The sequence below is a fragment of the Eleutherodactylus coqui genome, chromosome 2 (genome assembly GCF_035609145.1).
Source record: "Eleutherodactylus coqui strain aEleCoq1 chromosome 2, aEleCoq1.hap1, whole genome shotgun sequence".
Taxonomy (NCBI): domain Eukaryota; kingdom Metazoa; phylum Chordata; class Amphibia; order Anura; family Eleutherodactylidae; genus Eleutherodactylus; species Eleutherodactylus coqui.
In genome coordinates, this window is record NC_089838.1 from 242,344,250 (window position 1) to 242,367,345 (window position 23,096).

Below are 23,096 nucleotides of genomic sequence, written 5' to 3' on the forward strand. Positions count from 1 at the left end.
AGTATATCGGTTTCAGAGGGGAATCTTTTACTACTGAGGCTACTGTGGGGGTCACTTACTACTAGGGTCAATATAGGGGACACTATTACTACTTGGGCTACTGTGAGGCACACTATTACTACTGAAGCCAATACAGGGGACAGTATTACTACTCGGGCTGATATAGGGGACACTATTACTACTGGGGCTACTGTGAGGGACACTATTACTACTGAAGCCAATACAGGGGACAGTATTACTACTCGGGCTGATATAGGGGACACTATTACTACTGGTGCTACTGTGAGGCACACTATTACTACTGAAGCCAATACAGGGGACAGTATTACTACTCGGGCTGATATAGGGGACACTATTACTACTGGGGCTACTGTGAGGGACACTATTACTACTGAAGCCAATACAGGGGTCAGTGTTACTGATATACGACATTTGACAGAACACCCAGGATCTACTTCAGGAAATGATTACGTTTATTTTATGTGCGCACAGACACTGGTGGGTTTTCCATCTCAAAGCCCAGTGTGCGTATTCAAAGACATTCCAACAACTTCATACAGAGTATAGCCCATGTTTCCTTATGGAGCCTTCCTCTCTGTTGCATTGCATGAGGACGGTGTACCCCGGATAGAGCTTCTAAGGTGATGTATACTCCCCCCCCCCCTCTGCATCTAGGACTTATTTCCGGGACTGAGCTTATACTTCAAGCCCCAGTCCACCCCCCCCCCCAAAAAAAAATCACTGCATGTTACTTTGTAGCACCACTTGCGACTTTGTAGTGCTACAAAATCGTGGTGGTATTGCCGTGAGAAAACGCAGCGATATTGCATGGACTAGCGATGAAATATCGCTGCTTTGTTATTGCACCGATGTCGTGTCGCCCGTGTGAAGGAGGCCAGAGTCTTGGAGGAAGAACTCAGAAGGAAAGAAAGTACTTTCACCTTCTACCAGAAAAGCAGGAGGGGGGGGGGGGGGGGGTGTAAGTTAGGCGGCTTTCTTGGCATCCAATTACAATGGTGTGAGTTTAGAAGAATAGCAGATAAGATTATAATATGCTTCAGCTTTCTGGCTGATAACCGAGAAGCAACAGCAGTTGAAGTATATTTTTGTATGTTCTTGTACCACATTATTAAAGTTAGAGAATTAGATTAGGTACATTACACAGGGGTGCCAATACTTTTGCAGTTAGCATTCAATAATCAGGTTGTGACACCTTTACATTTCTTATTTGGGGCTCCCACACACTTGCGATTTTTTTTAACGCTACGTTTTTTTAACGCAATTGTCAATGGGACTTTCTAATGTAAAAAAACACATCGCATTGACATTCGTGTTAAAACAAGCTAATGTGTGGGAGCCCTCAGGACTTAAAGAATGGACGTGCCAAATTTCATGTTTGTATGATACCGGGAAGTTGTAGAATTAGTGGCGAGTAGAGGAAGAAGTGAGGAGCCTCGCATATATTTATATTCTACAGCACTTCTGCTCGATTCAACCCAAACAACCAATCACTGTGAATCAGCCAACCCAAACAACCAATCACTGTGAATCAGCCAACCCAAACAACCAATCAGGTTGTGAATCGAGCAGAAGTGTTGTGGAATATAAATATATGCCTCCTGAGTGCTAGTACGTGTACGTGCTGCCCTCTAGCGTCCACCGGGAGAACGTCGAGTACGTCAGAATCCACGTTTAACTGATCCCAAGTGACACTTCCCAGAAGCCTCTACGCTTTACCCTAAAGCTCACAATAATAACATTTCTACACATGAGCACTCGCCGCGGACGCTCCCATTCGCCGATCTTACATAGAGGCTCCGCCCTCAGAAGGGGCGGGGCTTGTGTGTAACACCTTGGAAATAGCTGTTTCGTGAGACTGTTGCTACGACCACGTGACGTGGGATAACCAATCAGCGTGGGCAAACGGTGAACCGCAGTGGACTGAGGAAGAAGTTGGCGCAGGACTGGGGAGCGAGTCCCGGAGAACCGGAGCCATGACCCGTGAGTAGCGGAGGGTGAGCGCGGCTATGTGTGCACATTGGCGAGGAGTGTGCAGCTGCGGCATACAACTGTGATGGGAGCGTGTACAGGCCGGAGCCTGCTGCCACGTCAACAAGGCCTGGCTCCCCGGGGGCGGCTGGGACGACAGCCAGTGTTGGAGAGCCGGGGACAAGTAGTGCGGGGGGCTGCGTAGGACTCAGGGAACGTGACAGAGCTGTGGACCGGCGCCTGCAGGGGGAGCAGGGACATCAACACCCCGATATAACGGAGAGCAGGAAGGGTCAAACCGCGCCGCCGCGTATTACTGCCGGCCCGCACAGCTGCGTGCCTCCACGTGCGGATGAGCCGCTGCAGCCGCCCTGTCTGTGCGGGGGATAATATACAGACAGGCAGATATTAGCTGCGGAATCCGCAGTCTGCAGCACATCCCGCCCGTCACTGCCTACGGAGACCCGCTGCTTCCTGCACACGAGCGGAGACCGCAGCATACTCCAAACGGACGGAATGAAGTCAGTGGAGGCCGTCCGGCCCGTCTGCAGTGGTGATTGCAGACATGTTGTGGATTCCCCAGTATCGCCTAGCAACAGCGCAAGAAAAAAAAACTACTGCACATGTGCGAAGGCTAACGGCCGGCCCACCCGCAGCACAGAAAAGATGGCGGAAGAGCAGTTACTTACATGCGGGCGCCGCTGCAGGAGCTGGATGCCACATGTGGGATGCCGTGTGCAGGAGGCCTTACATGTATGGTTACTGCAGATTTAATATTGTGCATGTGGGAAACATACGTGTGCGCGAGTCCTTGGGCTACATGCACACGGGCGGGGAACGCTCGCAAGGTTGGTGTATTGCAAGATGCACAAAACGTGCGCAAATATGCTCTATTCTTTTGAAAGTGGTCATACGTATGAGTGATGTCTGCTCTCAGCAATGCTACAAATCATGTCCTGCTTCATAGAAGGGTAGAGCTGGAAGAGACATCCAGGGTCATCTGGTCCACCCCCCTGCTCAATGCAGGATCACTAAATCATCCCAGACTGATATTTGTCCAGCCTTTGTTTGAACACTTCCATTGAAGGAGAACTCACCACCTCCCGTGGTAACCTGTTCCACTCATTGATCACCCTCATTGTCTAATATCTAATCTGTGTCTCCTCCCTTTCAGTTTCATCCCATTGCTTCTAGTCTTTCCTTGTACAAATGAGAATAGGGCTGATCCCTCTGCACTGTGACAGCCCTTCAGATATTTGTAGACAGCTACCCTGTTTACCTGAAAATAAGACCTAGCTGCCTTACATTAACAATCTTTACCTAGCAGGCTCAGTCCAGCCTCTCCTGCAGTCCTCGTTCACCCACAGATGATCACTTCTTGGTTACGGGATTCATAAATCCCACCTCCAGGAAGGGATGGGCCTGATTTGGTTTTCTGGAGCTGCTCAGCCAATTCAATGCAGCGCTCGATAAACCAATGTGATTGGTTCATTAAGCACTGCATTGATTGGCTGAGCAGCGATCAAAGAACCAATCACAGTCATCGCCTTGTGGAGGCGGGATTTATGCATTGGTAAATCAAAGTCAGAGCTCTAGAGAGCAGTGTGAGGGACCTGAACCGAGCCTGCTAGGTAAGTATAATAAGACCTAGTGCTTCTTTTAGTGCAAAAATTAATATAAGACAGGGTCTTATTTTTGGAGAAACATTAACTCTCCTCTCAGCCTTCTTTTTTGCAAGCTAAACATTCCCAGATCCTTTGACCGTTCCTCATAGGACATGATTTGCAGACCGCTCACCATCTTGGTAGCTCTTCTCTGAACTTGCTCCAGTTTGTCTGTCTTATTTAAAGTAGGGTGCCCAAAACTGGACACAGTACTCCATATGAGGTCTGACTAAGGAAGAGTAGAGGGAGATAATGACCTCACGTGATCTAGACTCTATGCTTCTCTTAATACATCCCAGAATCGTTTTGCCTTTTTGGCTGCTGCATCACATTGTTGACTCATGTTCAGTCTATGATCTATTAGTATACCCAAGTATTTTTCCCTTGTGCTGCTGCTTAGCCCAATTCCTCCCATTCTGTATGTGCTTTTTTCTTCATTTTTCTTGCCCAGGTGCATTTCTCCCTGTTAAATACCATACTGTTAGTAGCCACCCACTGTTCAAGCTGTTCTAGATCTTTTTGAATCCTCTCTTCTTTAGGCCCAATACCCACGGATGAATTATCGCAGCCAGAAACCCGCCGTGGATTCCGCTGCAATAGCTGTCCATAGACATGCTGTACTAAATGATTATCCCATGTCAATGAGCAGAAATCGCCTGCATTTTTTTCCCGCTCACCGGGAAGAATCGCGGCATGTTCTATATTGCGTAGACTGCTTCCATTGCAGTCAATCGAAGCTGTCCGTCCTGCGATACGTCCGCTGTGAGCTCAGTGGAAGTATTGCGGGAATACACCACTCGGCGCCGACTCACCGGATGGGACTCTCGCGACGGATCTGGAGAAGTGTGTATGATGTCTCTGGGGGGGCGCCATATCAGATTCTGCTGCGATATTCCACTGGCGGAATCCGACACGGCCGTGGGCATGAGGCCTTAGTGTTAGCTAGCCCTCCTAGCTTTGTGTCCTCGGCAAATTTAATCAGTTTCCCATCCATTCCCTCCTCCAGATTGTTTCCAATTGGACAGTCACGTACGCTGCATGCCGTGATGCTTCCATTAAAATAAATAGGAAACGCTTGCCAATCCTCCAACGCCTGAAACAAGCGCTGGAGGCTCAGATATTCACAGAAGTGATGCGAGGCATTTTGGTAGGAAAACCGCCTCACATCCGAGGGTAAAACGCACGTTGACAAGTGCAATATCGGTCGGGGTTTCTCATGTTGCGTTCACCCGTGTGACGGTAGCTTAAGGCCTCATGTACATGGGCATATTCTCACTGTGTATATCACGCACATAATATGCATTGCAGAGCCGCCTGTGGCCATGAGCCCTGGGGCTTATCCAATTACATAGTTGTTTGCCCAGTAATCTACTTTATGGATTAGTTTTTATGTATGAATACATTTCCCTAAGGTTACTTTTAGCCGCGATGATTGTGGGGCGCCTAAGTGCCTGTCAGCCATCCCAGCGACAATTCCTGTGGTTAGCCCAGGAGTGATGGCGCACTGTATGGAGGCGGAGCGCTCCACAGATCTCTTCCGCCCTCCTCCATTCACAATAATCAGCCCTTCAGGCGATGTTTGTGACTATGCTGCACTGGATTTGGTCCTTGGGTGACTTTTAAGGTTTGGTACCTATGATAGAGCCTAGCAGTGGATGTGAACAGTAAAGGCCCATTTACACGCAACAATTCATGCTCAAAATTCGTTCAAATGTATGAATTTGCGCAATAATCGCTACATGTAAATGCAAAGCTGTTTTCTTTCCACAGGCTGACGGCTGAGCTAATACAAGCGAGCAATACTCGCTCACCTGGCCTGTCGAGTCCTGTGTATGTTGCGCCGCAGGACAATCCGCCGCAGTCACTCATTGGCTGTGTTCACATCAGGCGGATTCGCAGATTTTGCTCACATTATGTATAGCTGAACTCCAGAAAGCGAGTAAATAACCACAAACTCCTATTGTTATTAGAAAAAATATTTATTAAAAAGTAAGGCAGCGGACATGCATGCCAGGAATTTGTCCAACATGTTTCAAGCACTACCGTTCTGCCATGGAAGTGCTTGAAACGTGTAGCACAATTCCTGGTTTGCATGTCCGCCGCCTTCCTTTGTAATGTATTCTTAATCTAGAGGATGGTTATTTACCCCGGTGTTGGATTTTAGTTATACTAGGTTCCCCACGTAGAAGCAAAAATCTCTTGCCAACCACTCTAACTGTTAATGGTTTTTCCTTGCCACGTTGTATCCATCACTGATATTTTTCTACTTATTAACCAGTCATTCCTTGACGCTCTCATTTGTCCCATACCAGGGAGCCTTTTGCGGCGAGCCCTGATGTTTTTGCATTCAGTTCTTTGCATGCTGTCGCGCTCACTTCGTGCTAGTGTAATGTTCCCCTGGGCCAGCGGCATTGTTCCGATTTTCCATCAGTACTACTACACTTTAGATTAGGATAAAGCAGATGCCTGGAACAGACGCGGTTGGAAAGTCATCAATAAATGAATGTAAGCGGTCTGGGATACGGATCTGTAAGAGAAGTAAAACAAGGAAATGATATAAGGACATCCGGGGTAGGACTGTACAATGCTGAGCGGCATGATGGGCCCCATTACAGTCAGCGGGGTCCGTCAGGCCATGTTTGTGACCATGCTGCACTGGATTTGGTCCTTGGGTGACTTTTAAGGTTTGGTACCTATGATAGAGCCTAGCAGTGGATGTGAACAGTAAAGGCCCATTTACACGCAACAATTAATGCTCAAAATTCATTCGAATGAATGAATTTGCGCAATAATCGCTACATGTAAATGCAAAGCTATTGTGCAGTATTCATTCGTTTACCGCATAAAAATGGATGTTAGTTCGCTCTGCTTTTATTCATTTAGTCTTTGAAAGCCTGAACAACATTGTGCATAAACACAACGACTGCTTGTTTACTCATGCTGGCAAAAGACAATGGTTTTCCTTTGCACTAATTAAAATCCTGGCTAGAAATTCCTCGCATAAACACAAGCCCCCCTGAGCAAACTGTATATACAGTATTTACTTTAGCTATTGAGGGAAGTGGAGAGCATTTCAGAGGACTCAGCTTTTCTATGCAAAAAAAAGGTCGTTAATTCGTAGAATCTTTCATTCGAAGAGCGGATTAAGTTGATACAAGACTTTTGTGTACCATATCAAACACACCTGACCCCTCCTCCCCCCTTTTTTTTTTTTCTTCAATGATACTTGTCATCTTCAAGAGTTGGAAGCCCCCTGTACCCTTATAGAAGGCAGAAGGGGTGGGCACGTTAAGTGTGAGAACATTTCCAAGTAACCTCTTCTTCATTTTGGCCTAGCATATAGCTCTGGGATTTGAGATCTGTCGGGCCATGTTATCTTTATTTTATTTTGCCTTTTTATCACCAAAGTGATTTGATAGTTTTAGTCATCTAGCCACCATGAGGAGTAACCAGATTTAATTTTGCAGGTGGAAACCAGCGTGAACTCGCTAGAGCAAAGAACATGAAGAAAAATCCAGACAAGGGGAAAAAGGCGGATGATGGTTTATCGGCTGCTGCACGAAAGCAGAGGTAACGTGTATATGTGGCAGATCTGTCTTGTAATGATGAGAATCTAATGTCCAGATAGATGTATAACATACCGTCACCTACCTGAACTAATGGTGCAGTTCACACACCCGAGTCAGGGTGCATTCACACAATCTTCTTGCATTGCGAGACGTACAAAACTCGCACTGAACTAGACCCCATTGTTTTCAATGGATCTATTTACGTGTAAATTTTTTCCCCCCTCTTTCTTGTAGGAGATATAAAAATCACATGTTTTATTTTTCTGTGAGCCCGCATAATCCTTGCCAATTGTTTCCAATGGGTGAGAAAAATGTGAGTTTCAGACAGTTGTGATGCAATATTTAATTTTCCTATTGAAGATACATTTGACTCTTCACACGTGTCAAAATCGCATGTTCAGCTATGTGACTTTCTGGAAAATCGCACTCGTAGTGAATATCGCAATATCAGTCTCAGTTCCCGCGTTAATGCACTCAGATACAGATTTGGAGTAGTTCTTAACGTTGTCATTTTTGATCTTTTCCTAGAACCTAAAACCAGAATCGTAGCGCAGCCAATGACGATAAAATAAGACAATCTTTAATACCAAACTATTTAACAAAATAACCAGGAAGGTTTACAGCCATAATAAAAAAAAAAAAACAGATTACGGGCAGGCTCACGCGAACGCAATTTCATCGCATAATGCACAGAGAACGGAGCCAATGAATGTACCATTCACACTTATATATATTCATGGCATATAATACGTACGTAAAAAGAACGCAGCATGTTCTATTACGTCCTATTATTCTCTATGGGTGTAAAATATTTGCTGTACAAACGCAGTTACACTGTATGTGTGGCATTTATATGCAACGTTGTAAAGAGACAGTGGGCAATTAAGAGAAAAAAAATTAATGAAGCAAGTGCAGACTGTGCATGACAGTTTGAGATACGCTGCTATGCACAGCAATACGTCTGCTCACCACACACGACATGAGTCACATTAACAAAGTGCAAATAACATATAAATGGCTACTAGAGATGAGCGAGTAGTGCCTTGGCCGAGTATCTCCCCGCTCGTCTCTAAAGATTAGGGAGCAGGGAGGAACAGAGGGGAGATCTCTCTCTCTCCCTACCCCCCGCCGCAACTCACCTGTCAGGCACTACTTGCTCGAGTAGTTTGCCTTAGCGAGTATACTCGCTCATCTCTTATGGCTACCAAAATTTGTTAAGAAAAAAACAAAAAAAAAAACACTTTCCTACTAGTGTAAGTGCAAGAGTAAAACCATGTCTTATAAAGCCAAAGACAGTATTACATTATATCAAATGGCCAAAAACTACAATAGCAGCATTTATGATAACAAACCCGAAGTCTGGCGCCCCGATGCGCTTTTCTAAGGGATACCGTGAGTCATTCCCCGAAAATATTTATAGTCCCAGACACAGCAGACTGATAGCAGCTGTTTGTTGTATCTGATGTCATAACGTGTTAACCGTGCAAAGACTGAGAAAATGGCAATTCCTAATGAAAGCCCAATGCATATCAATCTGTTATTTTATAGAAGCTGTGCATTGCTTTTGTCATGCTGACCCCCACCCCATTCCTAGTGAAGCAAATCAAAGGGCTTAAATGTCCAGAAACGGTTAACTTCTATCCTGTCTGCTCCGGGACAGGCTCTGTTTCCTTTTTTGACATTATGACATACACTTGCATCATAGGGCAAGAAGGGGTTAAAGACTAGTCATCTCTCTTGACTTAGTAAAACCAGTTCTAATGGCCATGATGATTATTTTATGTGATACCATTTTATTCTTTTATTTTTTAGAGACGCTCAGATAATGCAAGAAAAGCAGAAAAAGGCTGCGGAGAAAAAAGACGACCCAAAATAGCGCTTCGAGGTTGCATCTGGTAGTGGAAGATGATGATGACGACGTGATGATACATTACCCAGTCCCTGAACAAAAACATTTGGCTAAATGGCTTTATTTGCCCCAATGCAGAGTTCTCCCCGCTGTGCATCATTTCCAGCCTTTTCCTTTTGTCATAAACGAGTAGCATAGATTTCTTTTCTGCCTTGTGTACATATTATAAATATACCACTTGATTCTAACCCTGCACAGAGCTCGGCCCATCATTTCTTTCCCTCTTGTTACTATCTCATATGCAGACCTAGCATTGGTTAGTAGTCGGCTCTAGCAAGCGTGCTCTCATGGAAATCAAGGGTGAACATGCACTTCACCATGATTTTAATTAAATTGTCATTTTGTACTCACGGTGGATCCAGTCAACTATTTAATAAAGTGACTTTTTCCGTGGGTAATGTCTTAGGTTTTTGTTACCCATTATCACTTCTTTGAGGCAATAAGGGGCTGGTCACAGCAGGAGTGTACCATCCATCAAGTGTATGCGTTTTAATACCAAGAGTACTAAAATGTAGAGCTTGATGTACCCCCTGGCCTATAGTGGTGAAGAGTAATTCAGAAGTGATACTTCTGCCCTCCCTTATGTCTGGATACTCTGGCCTGCAGAGTTACCAAGAGTCGGACGCGACTGAACCGATAAAATTGGGTATTGTGTTCTTTGTTGAATAGTAAAGTGTTGCAGATCACACTTTTCTGTCCCACAAAAAAAAAAATATCCTATGGAAACAACTTTAAATGTAGGACTGTATATTTCCATAGGTTTAATGTTTCTCAAATGCCTTAAAGAAGTGTTCAACCATAGAACTTTTACACTGAAAAGCCTGTTTTAATGTAAAAACTGACAAATGTACAGAAATGTCCAAAAATTGACAGGTATGCTTGAAATGTCATGTTCTGTATTTTGGGTATGTTTAATGTATGCATTATAATCCTAAATCTTGCCAGCAGTACAAACAATTCCACCATCAGCAACAATGAACAGCACCGCAAGCACCACAGGCTCTGGGGCATACTGGCAGGAATATTCTATCTGAAGAGGAAGAGCCGCACCAAGCACATTGCAGATTAAGGAAAGCTAGCAGCTTGCACATGGTGTCTATTCTGCAGGTATCATGTTTTAGGAGGAGGAGCTGAGCAGGTTGTTATCTAGTCTTATGGGGAAAGATTCAGTATAAGGCCTCCTTCACATGGGCGACAGTCACTTTGCTACAAATCACATGTATGTGAAGCTCATGCTTTCCTAGGGGTTATGTCACACATGCGATGCTTTGTAGCATGCAACAACCAGACACAAACTTCGCAGATCCGGTGATATGCATGCGACTCGCGAGGTTTTGTAGCCCATGTTTCACGATAGAGCCTTCCTCTCTGTTGCATTGTACGAAAACTCGGTTTTCGTGCGATGCAACTGACAGTAGGAAATCCTACTGGAGCCCCCCCCCCCCCCCCCCCCCCAAAAAAAAAACATACCTCACCTTTTAGAAGTGCTCTCCACTGAAGCCTCTCCCTGTGTCCCAGTACTGTTTCTCTTCATCTTCTGGCCAGGGATTGAAAAATCCCCGCCTCCTGGAAGCGCTGGCTGTGTTGGGCTGACGCTTAGCCAATGCTCGATGAATGTCTGAATGAACCAATCACAGCCATTCATCACACACTGGCTGTGATTGGCTGAGTCTTAGCCAATCACAGCCAGCACTTCCAGGAGCCTGGGATTTTTCAATACCTGTCCAGAAGATGGGGAGAAGCTGCGGTGGCTATCCAGACAGTGCAGTATTTTTTTTTTTTCTTCCTTCAGCTACAGCTTATTTTCAAGCTTGCCCCCTTCCTGAAAATCCTCGCATGTGATGCTACCTAGTCATGCCACATGTGAGTTTGTAGCGCTACAAATTTGCGGTATTGCTGCGAATAGGAGAAGCGGCAGGAGGATTGTTTCTTCCCCCAAGTGATGGGAGACTGTTTTGCTGTGAAAAAACCTTGTGTCCTCAGGAAATTCACAGCTCCATATTGCACTTGCCCATGTGGAGTTTGCCTGAATGTAGCCTTATACTGAATCTTTTCTCAAAACTATAGCTCACTCTGTATGCTCCTTCTGCTCTATAACACAATGCCTGCAGAATGGACGGCCAAGATCTAGCTGAGAGTCGCGCTTAGACCTAGTGCACATCCCCCCAGACCCCACACTCACCTTTGGATCCGCTGCCCGATGTTCCGCATCCTGTGCTGTCGCGCATGATGCGCTGGCAGTGTCATGTGACACACCCACGGCACAAAGAACATGCCACGGATGATTTCACGGGGCGGAATTCCGCACTGTGTGAGCATTGCGCTATTAGGTTCAATAGAACCTAATAGCTGCGGGGCAACGCCGTGGATTTCTGCCACGTGATACGCAGCGGAAATCTGCCTGTGGTAATTAGGCCTTAATTTCTTAATGCATGTAGCTATTTTTCTGCTACTGGATACATAGTTAAATGGTAAAATTTTCAGGCTGCCTTCAACCACCACTAGGGGAGCTCTCTGCATGCGAGTTTATACAGCCTCCATGGAGCTCTGTAATAAGAGGCAGCTGCAGCCATGCAGAACTTTATTAGTGAAATTGCTTTGTGATTCAGTATCTATTCTGGCCTTTTCTTTACAGAAAGAAAGATCAATCATTGCTACCTAGGCTAGCCTAAATGAACGAGTGAAAATAATTACATTTTATCCTCCTTAAAAGTAGCATTGTACATTATATGGTACCACTAAACGAAAAAACCTGGTCTCTAAGGGGTTAAAAGGACTTGTCCAGAAATAGAAAGACATGCACCACACCTGTCCAGGGGTTGGGCCAGGTATGCAATTCATCTACCCTGAAGTGAATAGCAAAAAGGATGTGAAAAGAACTGGTATGGAGGCGCAACACTCTAAGCTACTAGAAGATGTAGATCAAAGTCCAATGTGTGATGGTGAAAGCACTTCTTTATTATTTTTTCAGAAATTAAAAACCAGCAATGGAATACGCGTTTCGGGGAAGAACTCCTTCGTCAGTTCGGCTGGATAGGACTGTGTGATAAGTACAAATAGATAATGGACGAAGGGGTTCTTCCCCGAAACGCGTATTCCATTGCTGGTTTTTAATTTCTGAAAAAATAATAAAAAAAGAAGTGCTTTCACCATCACACATTGGACTTTGATCTACATCTTCTAGTAGCTTAGAGTGTTGCGCCTCCATACCAGTTCTTTTCACATCCTTTTCGCTACACTTACGCCCACACTGGTGGAGCGTCATCTGGTTGGCAGCACCTGCACCATTCAAAATACTCAATCATTGAAAACTCTGTGTACTCCATAAATATTCCACTACCCTCACTGGGTCTTGCTCCACCCTCCTTTTTCATTTCTTTTACTCACTGAAGTGAATAGGGCTGAGCTGGAACAACACACAGAATATGTGGACGGAAGAGATCCTGTTTTGGGGGGAAAAAAGCAGCTTTTTTTTTTTTCCTGGACAACCTCTTTACCCCCTGAAGGACAGGGTGACTTTTGGGATTTCTCACTTCTACTTTTCAAAAGTTAAGTTTAGTTATTTTTTTAATATCAACACAGCAATATGAGGGTTTCTTCACAGTGTTAAGCTGCAGTGTTTCTACCTCCAAAATGCTACCAATAGACGATCAGTTCTGACTCTAATTAATATATATATATATATATATATATATATATATATATATATATATATATATATATATGAGAGCGCATTCACCACATGGTATAAATGGCAATACAATGGTTTTTGTTTCCACCTGTACACAAAATCCCTTTCTTGGGGAAAATAAGTGAAGTTATACTAAAAACACGTTAAATACTCAGCTCTGTAAAAAAATTTATTTTTTTTTGCATGATGAGCTGTAGTGTTTATAGCTACCACGGTTTGGTACATACAACTTTTTAGTCACATTTGTGTTTTTTGGCAAGTAAAGTCATAAAACAGCATTGTTTATAACTATGCAAGATTGAACAATTTTAATGGTTGTTATGGATGCGGCAATACAAAACTCAAAAAAAGTATGCAAAATGGGGGTGGGTGGGGTATACTTAAACATTTAGCTTTACCTTTACGTGTCATGTAGTGGACTTGAACCTATGAATGTTCAGATAAGACATTGCAATACCAGCGCCCTCCAGTTTTCATGGAAGCCTATTGGACCTCTGCAGCTGGATAATAGAGGGCTGATATCAGAGGGAGCTCCCCGCTTCTTAACTGCTTTGCTTAATATTGGTTTGTGAGAGGTTAATGGCTAGGGTAAAAGTGGTCTCCGGTCCCAGCTGTCAGTTACTGCTGCGGATGGCATCAGGAAATGTGTCATACATGTATGTAATGTCATGGGAACCGCTTCCCTCCCATGATGTACAGGAAGGGGTTAAAACATACTTGCACACAAAGTTAGCATTGTGACATTGCATGAGAGGATTGTTTCGACCATCAGGATCAGATTAGGGGAGACATTGTACCTTGTGCCTGGCTCAATTTTTCAGGACTAACTAATGAGGTTGCTCTTAGGCTGGTTTCACATGGGCGAGAAACGCATGCAAAATTTGTGTTGCGAGACTCGCAAACCTCACGCGAATATGAGCTCTATTCTTTTGAATGGAGTCCTATACATGGGTGATGAATCGTTGCATGGCCCCTTTTTTCGAGGTCATATTCGAGATTAAGCAAAACGAGGCCAGGAGTTTGATTAGTTATTTCTTTGTCAAAGCAACACTAGCCAACATATATACTGGGGGATAGCTACATAATGAAGGAATAAAAATCAGCTTTTCATAACGTACGTCTAGCAGATTAACATTAAACAGACAGTCCGCACCCAGCAACAGAAAGGTAAGAACTGTCCATCACCGGACCCCGCTTGATTGTTTAGCACATCTGCTCTATGCCATGTCCATGACCACAAAAATGTTTTGCCACAGGTAATTCCATCTTTTCCTCTACAATTGAGTGGCGATGAGATCTCATCCTGGCTCTCCGTTTTTGTCCTGTTTCCCCGATATAAAGCCCCCAACAGGACATTTACTGCACTGGATCAGGTACAAAGCATTGGATGTGGAACATGTGACTGTCCCCAGGATGTTGTAGTCCTTTTACTCAATTTTGAGGAATGGGAAAGTACCAACCTAGTGGAAGTTGACTTCCCTATAAGTTAATGTTTGAACTTTCTACAGGCCTGGACAACATGGTCAAGAATATAAACCAAATCAGTCTTCCCCAGAAGGAAAGAGAGCCCCGCACAGAAATAGAGCAAGCCGCGATTTGTTTGCCGTGCGAGATTTCGCGCGGCCATCTGCATAGGATTGCGTTTGTTAACGCAATCCTATGCAGGCTTCCAGCGGCGGAAATCCCGCCACGGAATTTCCACCCGCCTGCAGGCGGCCTTAGTATCATATTTTGTCATTTACTCATCTAATGTAGGATTGCTTTTATTGTAACTTAGAAGTGCTGCAAAACTGCCATCGCCCTTTACATATAGACCATGGGACTTTTTAGTATAAGAACACTTATATTTCTAGTGAATCAATTGTATATAACTTATAAAACTCACAAATACATAAAATAAAAGCTTTATTTACCATAAAAAGTATAACTCTGCATCAACGTTTATAGTTCTTATACTGCAGCTCTACAAGAGCCCAAAAGGTGCCTTGTCAAATATGAAGTGTCCATTCCACAAGGACGAGCTGCAGTCATCACAGTGCAACATAAGTAAACACAAAGGACCTCATAGAGGAGCATTTCTCTACCGTTCTGCCTCGTGTCACAGAACAAGATTTAGACTAAAATTAGCACTATTGGTCACTTCACAATTGTCATCCAGCTGAGAAGCCTCCCGAACTTTAAAATATCAATCTCGAAATTCCTAAGCCGCTTAGTTACAGGCAGTGGAGTCATAAAATATATCCAAATGAAGTTGAAAAAAGGGATTTATCATCAATAATAATATACAAAATGTTTGTTCTCCTGAGAGCTCGTTTAAAAAGTAATGTTTGTTCAACCTTAAAAATGTTCTTGTCCTTGCTGGGATAGAGGATCCTTCCATCACAGATAACAGATTAAACAAAAACGCCTTCCATATTCTAATGTCCGCAGGACGCCGTTCTGATGTGCGCTTAAATCTCGCAGCATTTAGACGACTTCTCTGCAATACTGAGTTTAGTCACCGATTCTGCGTTTTCTTCTGCCACATCCACAGATTTCTTCACTTGCCTGCAAAGACAAATGCAAATTGCATGACCTCCTAATGTAGCAGCGAGGCAGTGTTCACACAGCGCAGATTCTGTGCGGTTTGGGAGGCCTTTTTAGCTAAAAGTGGGGGAAGACCCAACAAAAAGAACTACGTGTTAAGGATTTATTCCTTGTTTTGGCTTTGAAAAGGATCAAATCAGCACTGTGTGAACCAAGTTTAAGACCTCATGATTTTTTCATACAATTTTTAAGTAGCAGCTTTCAGTCGGGCCAGGTCCTCATCTGTATTCCAGGCCCCATTTGCAGCCTTTGGTGCAGAAACACCACAAATGGCAGAGAAAATAGTGCTGGAAGAACCCCATTATAGTCAACAAGGTCCGTCTAGCACCGGTTGTTACTGCTTGTAGAATGGAACAATGTTCTGTATTCCTGCCAGGATGCTGTGAACCTTACTATCACTTCACTGACTAGCCTTTATAGTTCATAAACCATACAACAGAACCCATAAAAAGGTAATCCCCAAAGTGACTTATCACCCATTCATGGGATAGGTGATAATAGTCTGCTCAGTGAGGCGGGTCACACTGCTGGGAACTCCAGCAAACCCAAGAATGAGGGTCCCATGTCTCCCTCTCCTTTTCACTGCAGCGAGGATCAGCTTGAATGGAGCGATAATCAAGTATGTGCATTGCTGTTCCATTCAGATCTATAGGAATGCCAGAAATATCTGAACACTTGTACTCTGGCATTGATATAAATGAAGTGGCAGCGTGCATGCTTGGCCACCACTCAACTGGAACAAAGGAATGGGGAGGGTGAAGGGGGAAGGGTGGTAGGAGACACGGGGCCTATTCTATGGACAGATGAGAACAGTAAATTGTGACATATATGTCCATTCAATTCAGCCTATTACCCTCCCCCCCCCCCAATGTTGATCCAGAGGAAGGCAAAAAAAAACCCAAAACAAACAATGAGAGAGAAGCCAGTTTTCCCCATTTGAGGGAGAAAGTTCCTTCCCAACTCCAATCTGGCAATCTGAATAATCCCTGGATCACCGATCCTTCTATTACAATACAATATTATATGCCATCATTAATAACTTCAGATCAACACCTTTGCTAATGCCCCCTTTACACGGGTTGACTGTCGGCTAAACGTTCTGCACGAGCGGGTGACGTCTCCGCTACTTGTTAGCGCTCATGTACAGCGTTTAGGCAGGTAGAGCACCGCCGAGTATGTGAAGCACTGAGCAGGGAGCGTTTAGCCGTAGCGAGAAATAAGCAACCAGCGATGATTTTTATGCCGGTTGAAAGTGAGAGACACATATAAAACATAAAAAATAAGCAAAAATAGTGCACAATGGCTTTGCATTTAGAATGACAATTATCGCGCATTTTCGTTTGAATGAATTTTGCGTGATAATTTTCCCGTGTAAATGGCCCTAAACTGCTCAGTATAAAAAGGGCCTCACACAGGCGTATGTCGCCCGGGTATTATGCAAGTAATATGTGGCGCAAAAAGCCCATTGCTTTCTATTGGGCCACTCATACTGCGTTTACACACGTGAAAAAAGAAAAACTAACACACCATAGCATGTCCGTTTTGGTATGTATTACATGCATCAATATAGGCCATGGAGATTTAACTGCATATTTGCCATGTACTGTGTATGTTATGCTCGCCTGAAACTTGGGAGACATACAACTGTGTGAGCGAGCCCTCAAAATGAGGATGCCCTGACCAAATATAGAAGGAAGGGAAGGAGGAGAGAATGGTTTAACCAACAGCAGTGTCCTATTCACAAGGCAAGACGCATAAGCTTGTAAGCAGCTCTGTGGTCATGGCCATGGGTCAAACCATCATCTGATTCTCTATAGCGGTCATACTGCTCACACAGGTTTACAACAACATATACTTTCATTTAGAACCCCTTTAATTGGCGTAGGTTTTCTGGTAGGACATTACCTGGCTAGATGAAGCACAGCTTCCACTACGTTGGTGCCGTCCTTTGCACTGGTCTCACAGAAGAGGGAGCTATAGGCCTATCAACAAACAAACCAGACATAAAGCTCAGCACGCGGGTCCGAATACAAATACTTCATGAACTAGACAGATATTACTCTACACTTACCATGGCTAGCTTCTCCCCCATTGCAGTCTGAATTCCAGATTCATTGCCCTCTGTTCTCAAGTCTGTTTTATTGCCTATAAGCATCAACGGGATGGGTTGATCACAGGAGTTCTAGAACAGGAGGAAAAAACACAATGCCATGTGGTGAACACACAAATAGTCAAAGAATAAAGAAAACACAAGATCTTGCAAGCTTAGTTAGGCCCAACGTTCACGGGTGGATTTGATTTGCGGAATCCGCACGGGTAACTCGCATGAAGGAACCGCAATTCAAAAGTGCCCATAGGGAAGCATTGGCATCTGCAACTGAATTTCAGCATGCAGATTTGATTGGCAGACTGTTTGGTCTGGAAAACAAATCGCAGCATGCTCCATTTCAGTGCGAATTCCGTGCGGGCGGGCTCAATAGAAGTCAATGGGTGCGATCCGCAGTGCATCTGCAAATATAGTTGTGGATGCACTGCGGATTTGAAGGTTAAAATCAATTAGGGAGGTTGGATTGCGGATTTTTTTTCTGCGAGGATGAGCCGTAGTACGTGCGCGATCTTCCGCAAATGGTTTCCGCAGGTCTTCCGCTGCAGAGATCCGCCCGGGACATGAGGCCTAAGGAGTGCATTAACAAATTTTATAAAAACACGCCACAAATTCAACAACAGCAACTGAGTAGAAGGAAGCTACTGGAATTAGTATTGTGGATGTGGTGTTGCAAATTTTGGTGCAAAATTTCACATAGCATTAAAGTCTACTTAAAATTCCACACCACACATAGAAAAAGGTGCAGAAGCAAAACATATCCATGCATAAAAGTTAAACCACGTATGTGTTGTGGAATCTCCCAAAGAATACATGGCATAAAATTCTTCTATGGATTTTGCCTGCTGTAGAATTTACGCTACATGTGAATCCACTCCAAAACTCACTGGGAATGGTCTATGGAAATAAAATGCAAAAGAGTAAAATAATAAAAATCAGCGAAGTTCTTGCCCATAGCAACTTGATTTACAGTAGGATCTTTGTTGTGATAGCAAGTAATTCCAATTAAACATTAACATGGGCTAAAGTAAAAAAACACCACATTTATACCTTGACCTCATCAATCCACTGCCGTACATTGAGGAAGCTGGCTTCAGACGAGACATCATACATAAGTAGAACCCCATGTGCTTTACGGAAATAAGACTTTGCTATACTGCGAAACCTTAAAGAAATGACAAAACACACATATATGACATACTGAACAGAACAATGTGGCCAAGAGAGTAACTGCGATTACAACTCACACCCTCATGTTTTCTGTCTACCTTCCCAGATGAAGAATGTCTTGGGCCGGGGTGCAGCAATTGGAGATTGTGTTCCAGCATTGATGTCACAAAACTCAGGACTCCCTGTACTGCGCTTGATATACTCATGTATTGTTTGTCAGCTGGAAATCCCCTACTGCTTGCGCCATTGGATAATTTTAGCATTAGGCTGAAATCACACATACAGATTTCATGCCGCTTTTTTAGAGCCAAAACCAAAAGGGGTTTGAAAAAGGAACAGAAGATATAAAGAAAGGGCCTATACTTCTCCTTTCACATCAAAAACTGCACCCGTTTCTTTTCAGCCTCATACAACACATAGGTGTTGAAAATTCATTAGAAAAAAAATTCCTAATATACAACCCTGTTGAAAACTTAACTCTACAATTGTTAAATCCAATTGGCATTCACAGGGTGAATCAAAAATGGAAGTAAAAAAATTATCAGTTTGTAAGATGGGACTACTATTAAAACTAAGCCTTTATTATAACCTAGAAATACTCAATTCTATGTAATCCTTAAAAAAAAAGGGGGGTAGGGGGGAGAAAGTGAGGCACGGTAATGCTATCCCTAGTCTGACCCTACCAAAAATAGCCCTCCCTATCAATCTTTGGAAACTCACCCTGACAAGAGTGATCCCACTAGCAGCCTCCTGTAGATGCCCCTTTGCACCCAATGTTCAGGGAATCAAGTAAGTAAGTATCTCTTGTTACCATTTCAATATCTGGATGTATATCTAATTTCTGGAAGATTACTTCTAAGAATTAATTACACATAAAAATCCCCAGAACCTGGCAGTCATGTGCTATAATAATCCACTAAGATGCTTCATATGGGTCTAAATCATTCAATTTATCTACAATTATTCACGTCATATGCATATCGGGTGTCTGGTAGCCACTGAGAAGCAGCACGCCCATTCTGATTCAGGACCCTGTAGGGTAGTGGGTATCCCTGGGACAGATCCACTGGCTGGTCTGGGAGGCTGTAAGTTTGTGCAAAGAGGCTCCAGTTGCATGAAAGTGGAATTCCCCACAAGAATCAGACATTGTAGCTGTATGTAACAAGGCAAATTTGCTTAGCTTTGTGCATAATGTAAAGGATACGAGGATACAGTGGACTAGGGTGGCAAGGAGCTGCCTAAGGCAGGTCTTGCCCAGGTTCAAGTTTCATCCCAACCACCACCTCCAGACCTCTGGATCCACCGAACATGGTGCCCAAGAGGAGAGCGCAGAAAATTGGAGGCAGAATCGCTCACTAGTAGCCGAAATTCCACGACCAAAAGAGTATTGCAGCCAATCGTAGGCAGGCAGAATACGAGCACCTATCAGTGGCAAGCGCAATCCATGCACAGATGCAACGGGAAGGCCTCTTCCTCGTGAGCAAGTGAGAACAGGCTGGAAGAGGCAAGGTGAGCAAAAAAGTGAGAGACCAGAGGGGCGGCGACTGAATAAGCGCAGGCAAGCTGGAAGGGGCAGCAACCAAAAGGGCATGAGCAGGGCGATCGTGGAGGCGATTAGGGTATCATGGGCACTGGAAGTGGAAATCCTACACATGGTCGTGGTGACTAGAAGCGAGCAGAGTGATCGATAGGTCCTTTACTGGGGAAGGGGAGCCCAGGGATCCAGGCGAAAGGATCTTCACTAGCAGGTCATAGAAGAGTTAGTGCTTTTCTGTGTCAACTTGCCTTAGGGAAGTAGAGAAGCAACAAGGAAGTTAGTGGCAACCCTGGTGCCTCTCCTCAGTAGAGTAGTAGGGGGATTTGTCACCCTGTGAACCCACAAAGTAAAAAAAAAAAAAAAGAAGAAAGAAACCTCCAGGATCTTGAAGATCTGCATCCTATGGACACCAAGTTAAAAAAGATTTACCCGAGTGGCTACAGAAGTAGTATAACTGATAGGAGGAGTCAACTCTTCCTTTGCTTAGTGTCCACCTCCAAGTGGAAGGAGCTATACCCAAGATCTTCGCTGTGTCCCCCCAATGACATCAGCCAAAAAAATAAACTTTATTTACTTAACATAGATTGCAACAAGACATATACAGGAGTTTTCTGTTGAGATCGCCCTTGTCAGGGTGAGTTTTCCAAGATTGATAGAAAGGTCCATTTTTTTGTAGCATTAGAATAGGGATAGCTTTACCCTTAATCTCTTTCTCCCTCTCCTTTTTCTAGGATTATACACTATAGAATTGAGTATATTTAGGTTGTAATAAAAGTTTTAATGGTAGTCCATCTTGCTAACTGGAGTCTGCAGTAGTCTGAAGTTTACCCATTTCACAGAAATTAGTTGATTGACTTCCCCTCCATGATTTACACTGCAAGGGTACATTCATGAGGCAAAATCCGCACCATTTCTGCAAAAGAGTAAAAATCTGCAGCTTCAGTTCAGATTTTAACTCAAAATCAGCTATGTATCCCACATCAGATTTCAGCAGAGACAATGCTCCCCCTCATCTCACAATTCTTCACCCCGTCAGCGCACCCCTTCACCCAGCGTCCTCTTTTGAGCTCAGTGCCACTGGTCAGGTGATGCAGAAGTGGCTATGTGTAAACATACCCAAATACTGCTTATATTTGCTGCTATATTTGTGTGTAAACCCGCTAAAGAGCTCAGTACATAATGGATTTCCATCACAGGAAGTAAAGAATCAAACTACAAATAACTAAATAACCACTGATAGAATAACAGGTTCCTAAATGCAGATAAGAGAAGGCGAGGATCCTGGAAATCTATTTAATCATCATCAACCTTTAGTCAAAGCGCACTCCTGTAGAACCTTGTTTATTCCCAATTGATAGTCCAATACAAAGTGTCCAAGGTTATAAGCGGTTATTTCAAGCATCTAAATACGTGGAGGACATTACACTGAGAGCAGCTGTCCGTTCCCTTCCATCAAATGGAATTTGTTCACTGTTTAGTAGTCCAAACTAATGTTACTCCATAGCTCCGCCAGTCCCCCTCTTGAGACAATATGTTACAAGAAAGTTTAAATACTTCTGTAACTGTGCTGTAAGTATCTCACATCACCTTTACAGCTATTTTAAGCTAGAGTGTTTTAGGAGTGCAGACAGGCACATATTTTTAAGGTTTGCACACACCTTTCTTGGCCAGCTGTGTCCCAGATCTGTAGTGTTGTATAATCTCCGTCAACAAGAAGTTTCTTCATCTGAAAGTCCACTCCTAAAATAGAAAAAAAAAATCCTAACTTTATGTTTATAGCAAGTGGATAGCCAAGACACTACCAAATAAAATAAACCTGAGGATTAAATAGACTCAGCAAGGGCAGTTCACGGCTAATAAAGTGATCTGATGGAGAAACACCGTATAATCAAGGGCAAAGGTTCCGAAATGGGTAAGGAGCACACAGATCTAATAAACTAGATAAGCAAACTGCTTCCAAGTGATTGCAGAGGGTACACTGTGTACCAATAGAAAGACAACTAGAGATATATGGACAGGTACAGAGAAGAACCGATGGAGACACATTGTACACGGTTGTTTATCCTGCACTTAGGTCAATACAGAAATCTAAAGCACTCCACCTAATGTGGTTGGAATGTTGCCTCGGAATTCATTCAAACACAGTCTTAAAAGGAAGCTGGATTTTCCAGAGCCCGCATCTCCAGCCAAGACGAGCCTGTATATGGGACTGGCCGACTGAGATCCTCCCAGCGTCAGACCTTCTTTCTGCAAATCAACACAAAAATAGCAAGGTTTTACAAAGCAACAATGATTTAAAGGGAAGTTGGCAGCCTGAAAACGCAGGGCATTCTGCAGGTAGTATGATATAGAGCAGGAGGAACGGAGCACAGCGATATATAGGTCTGCAGGAAAGGATGCACTATAAAGGTCTTCAGCACAGTACCATTTTTTAATTTCATGTGGAGTAGGTTTAAAAACGGACTAGATACGGACGGCCTACAGACCCATATTACTGTGTGACAACACACGCACTAATGCTTTTTTTCCCCAGACACGAACTGCGTGAAAGAAAAATCATTGCACGCACTACTCCGATACGTTTTACACATGGGATTTGCCCATTTAAGTCAACAGAAATAGAAAAAAAACAAAAAAAACAAAAACAAAAAAAAAACGGATGGCACACCAATGCCATCTGCGTGCATTTTTTTAATGATTCAGAGGAAAAAAAAAAAAAAAGAATTTGGCTTTTTATTTATTCAATTTTTTTTTTGAGAACATGAAAAATGGATGGCACGCAGAAGTAAAAAGACTGAGACACTGACCGAATACAGAAGCCACATTGAACTGTACATGCAAGAAAAAATGCCCATTATTGCAATTGTAACAGATTTT

The 23,096-nt window shown here is 43.6% G+C and overlaps 2 protein-coding genes across 3 annotated transcripts in view; one reads left to right on the forward strand and one right to left on the reverse strand.

The window, feature by feature from the left end:
- The first annotated feature begins 1,845 nt into the window (after window positions 1–1,845).
- On the forward strand, window positions 1,846–9,324 carry SERF2 (small EDRK-rich factor 2). 2 transcript variants are annotated; one of them, XM_066592724.1, is made up of 3 exons: window positions 1,846–2,001; window positions 7,121–7,223; window positions 9,035–9,324. In XM_066592724.1, the coding sequence occupies exons 1-3, from the start codon at window positions 1,995–1,997 to the stop codon at window positions 9,096–9,098; spliced, it is 174 nt and encodes a 57-aa protein (XP_066448821.1). In that variant the 5' UTR covers window positions 1,846–1,994; the 3' UTR covers window positions 9,099–9,324. The 2 variants fall into 2 exon arrangements, with proteins under 2 accessions (XP_066448821.1, XP_066448822.1); XM_066592725.1 differs by having other exon boundaries at window positions 1,881–2,015.
- A 5,386-nt stretch (window positions 9,325–14,710) lies between these two features.
- LOC136612400 (ras and EF-hand domain-containing protein-like) overlaps window positions 14,711–23,096 on the reverse strand; it is a 42,537-nt gene continuing 34,151 nt past the window's right edge. The window contains exons 12-17 of the mRNA XM_066592727.1: window positions 22,322–22,466; window positions 21,878–21,959; window positions 18,563–18,677; window positions 17,480–17,590; window positions 17,314–17,390; window positions 14,711–15,369 (exon numbers count right to left, since the gene is read on the reverse strand). Of these exons, the coding sequence (XP_066448824.1) occupies window positions 15,273–15,369; window positions 17,314–17,390; window positions 17,480–17,590; window positions 18,563–18,677; window positions 21,878–21,959; window positions 22,322–22,466 (627 nt within the window). The 3' untranslated portion in view covers window positions 14,711–15,272. The remainder of the gene's footprint in view (window positions 15,370–17,313; window positions 17,391–17,479; window positions 17,591–18,562; window positions 18,678–21,877; window positions 21,960–22,321; window positions 22,467–23,096) is intronic.

Coding starts and splice junctions, on each gene's coding strand:
- SERF2 (XM_066592724.1), top strand. Junction 7,224..9,034: donor GCTGCTGCACGAAAGCAGAG/GTAACGTGTATA, acceptor TTTATTTTTTAG/AGACGCTCAGATAATGCAAG.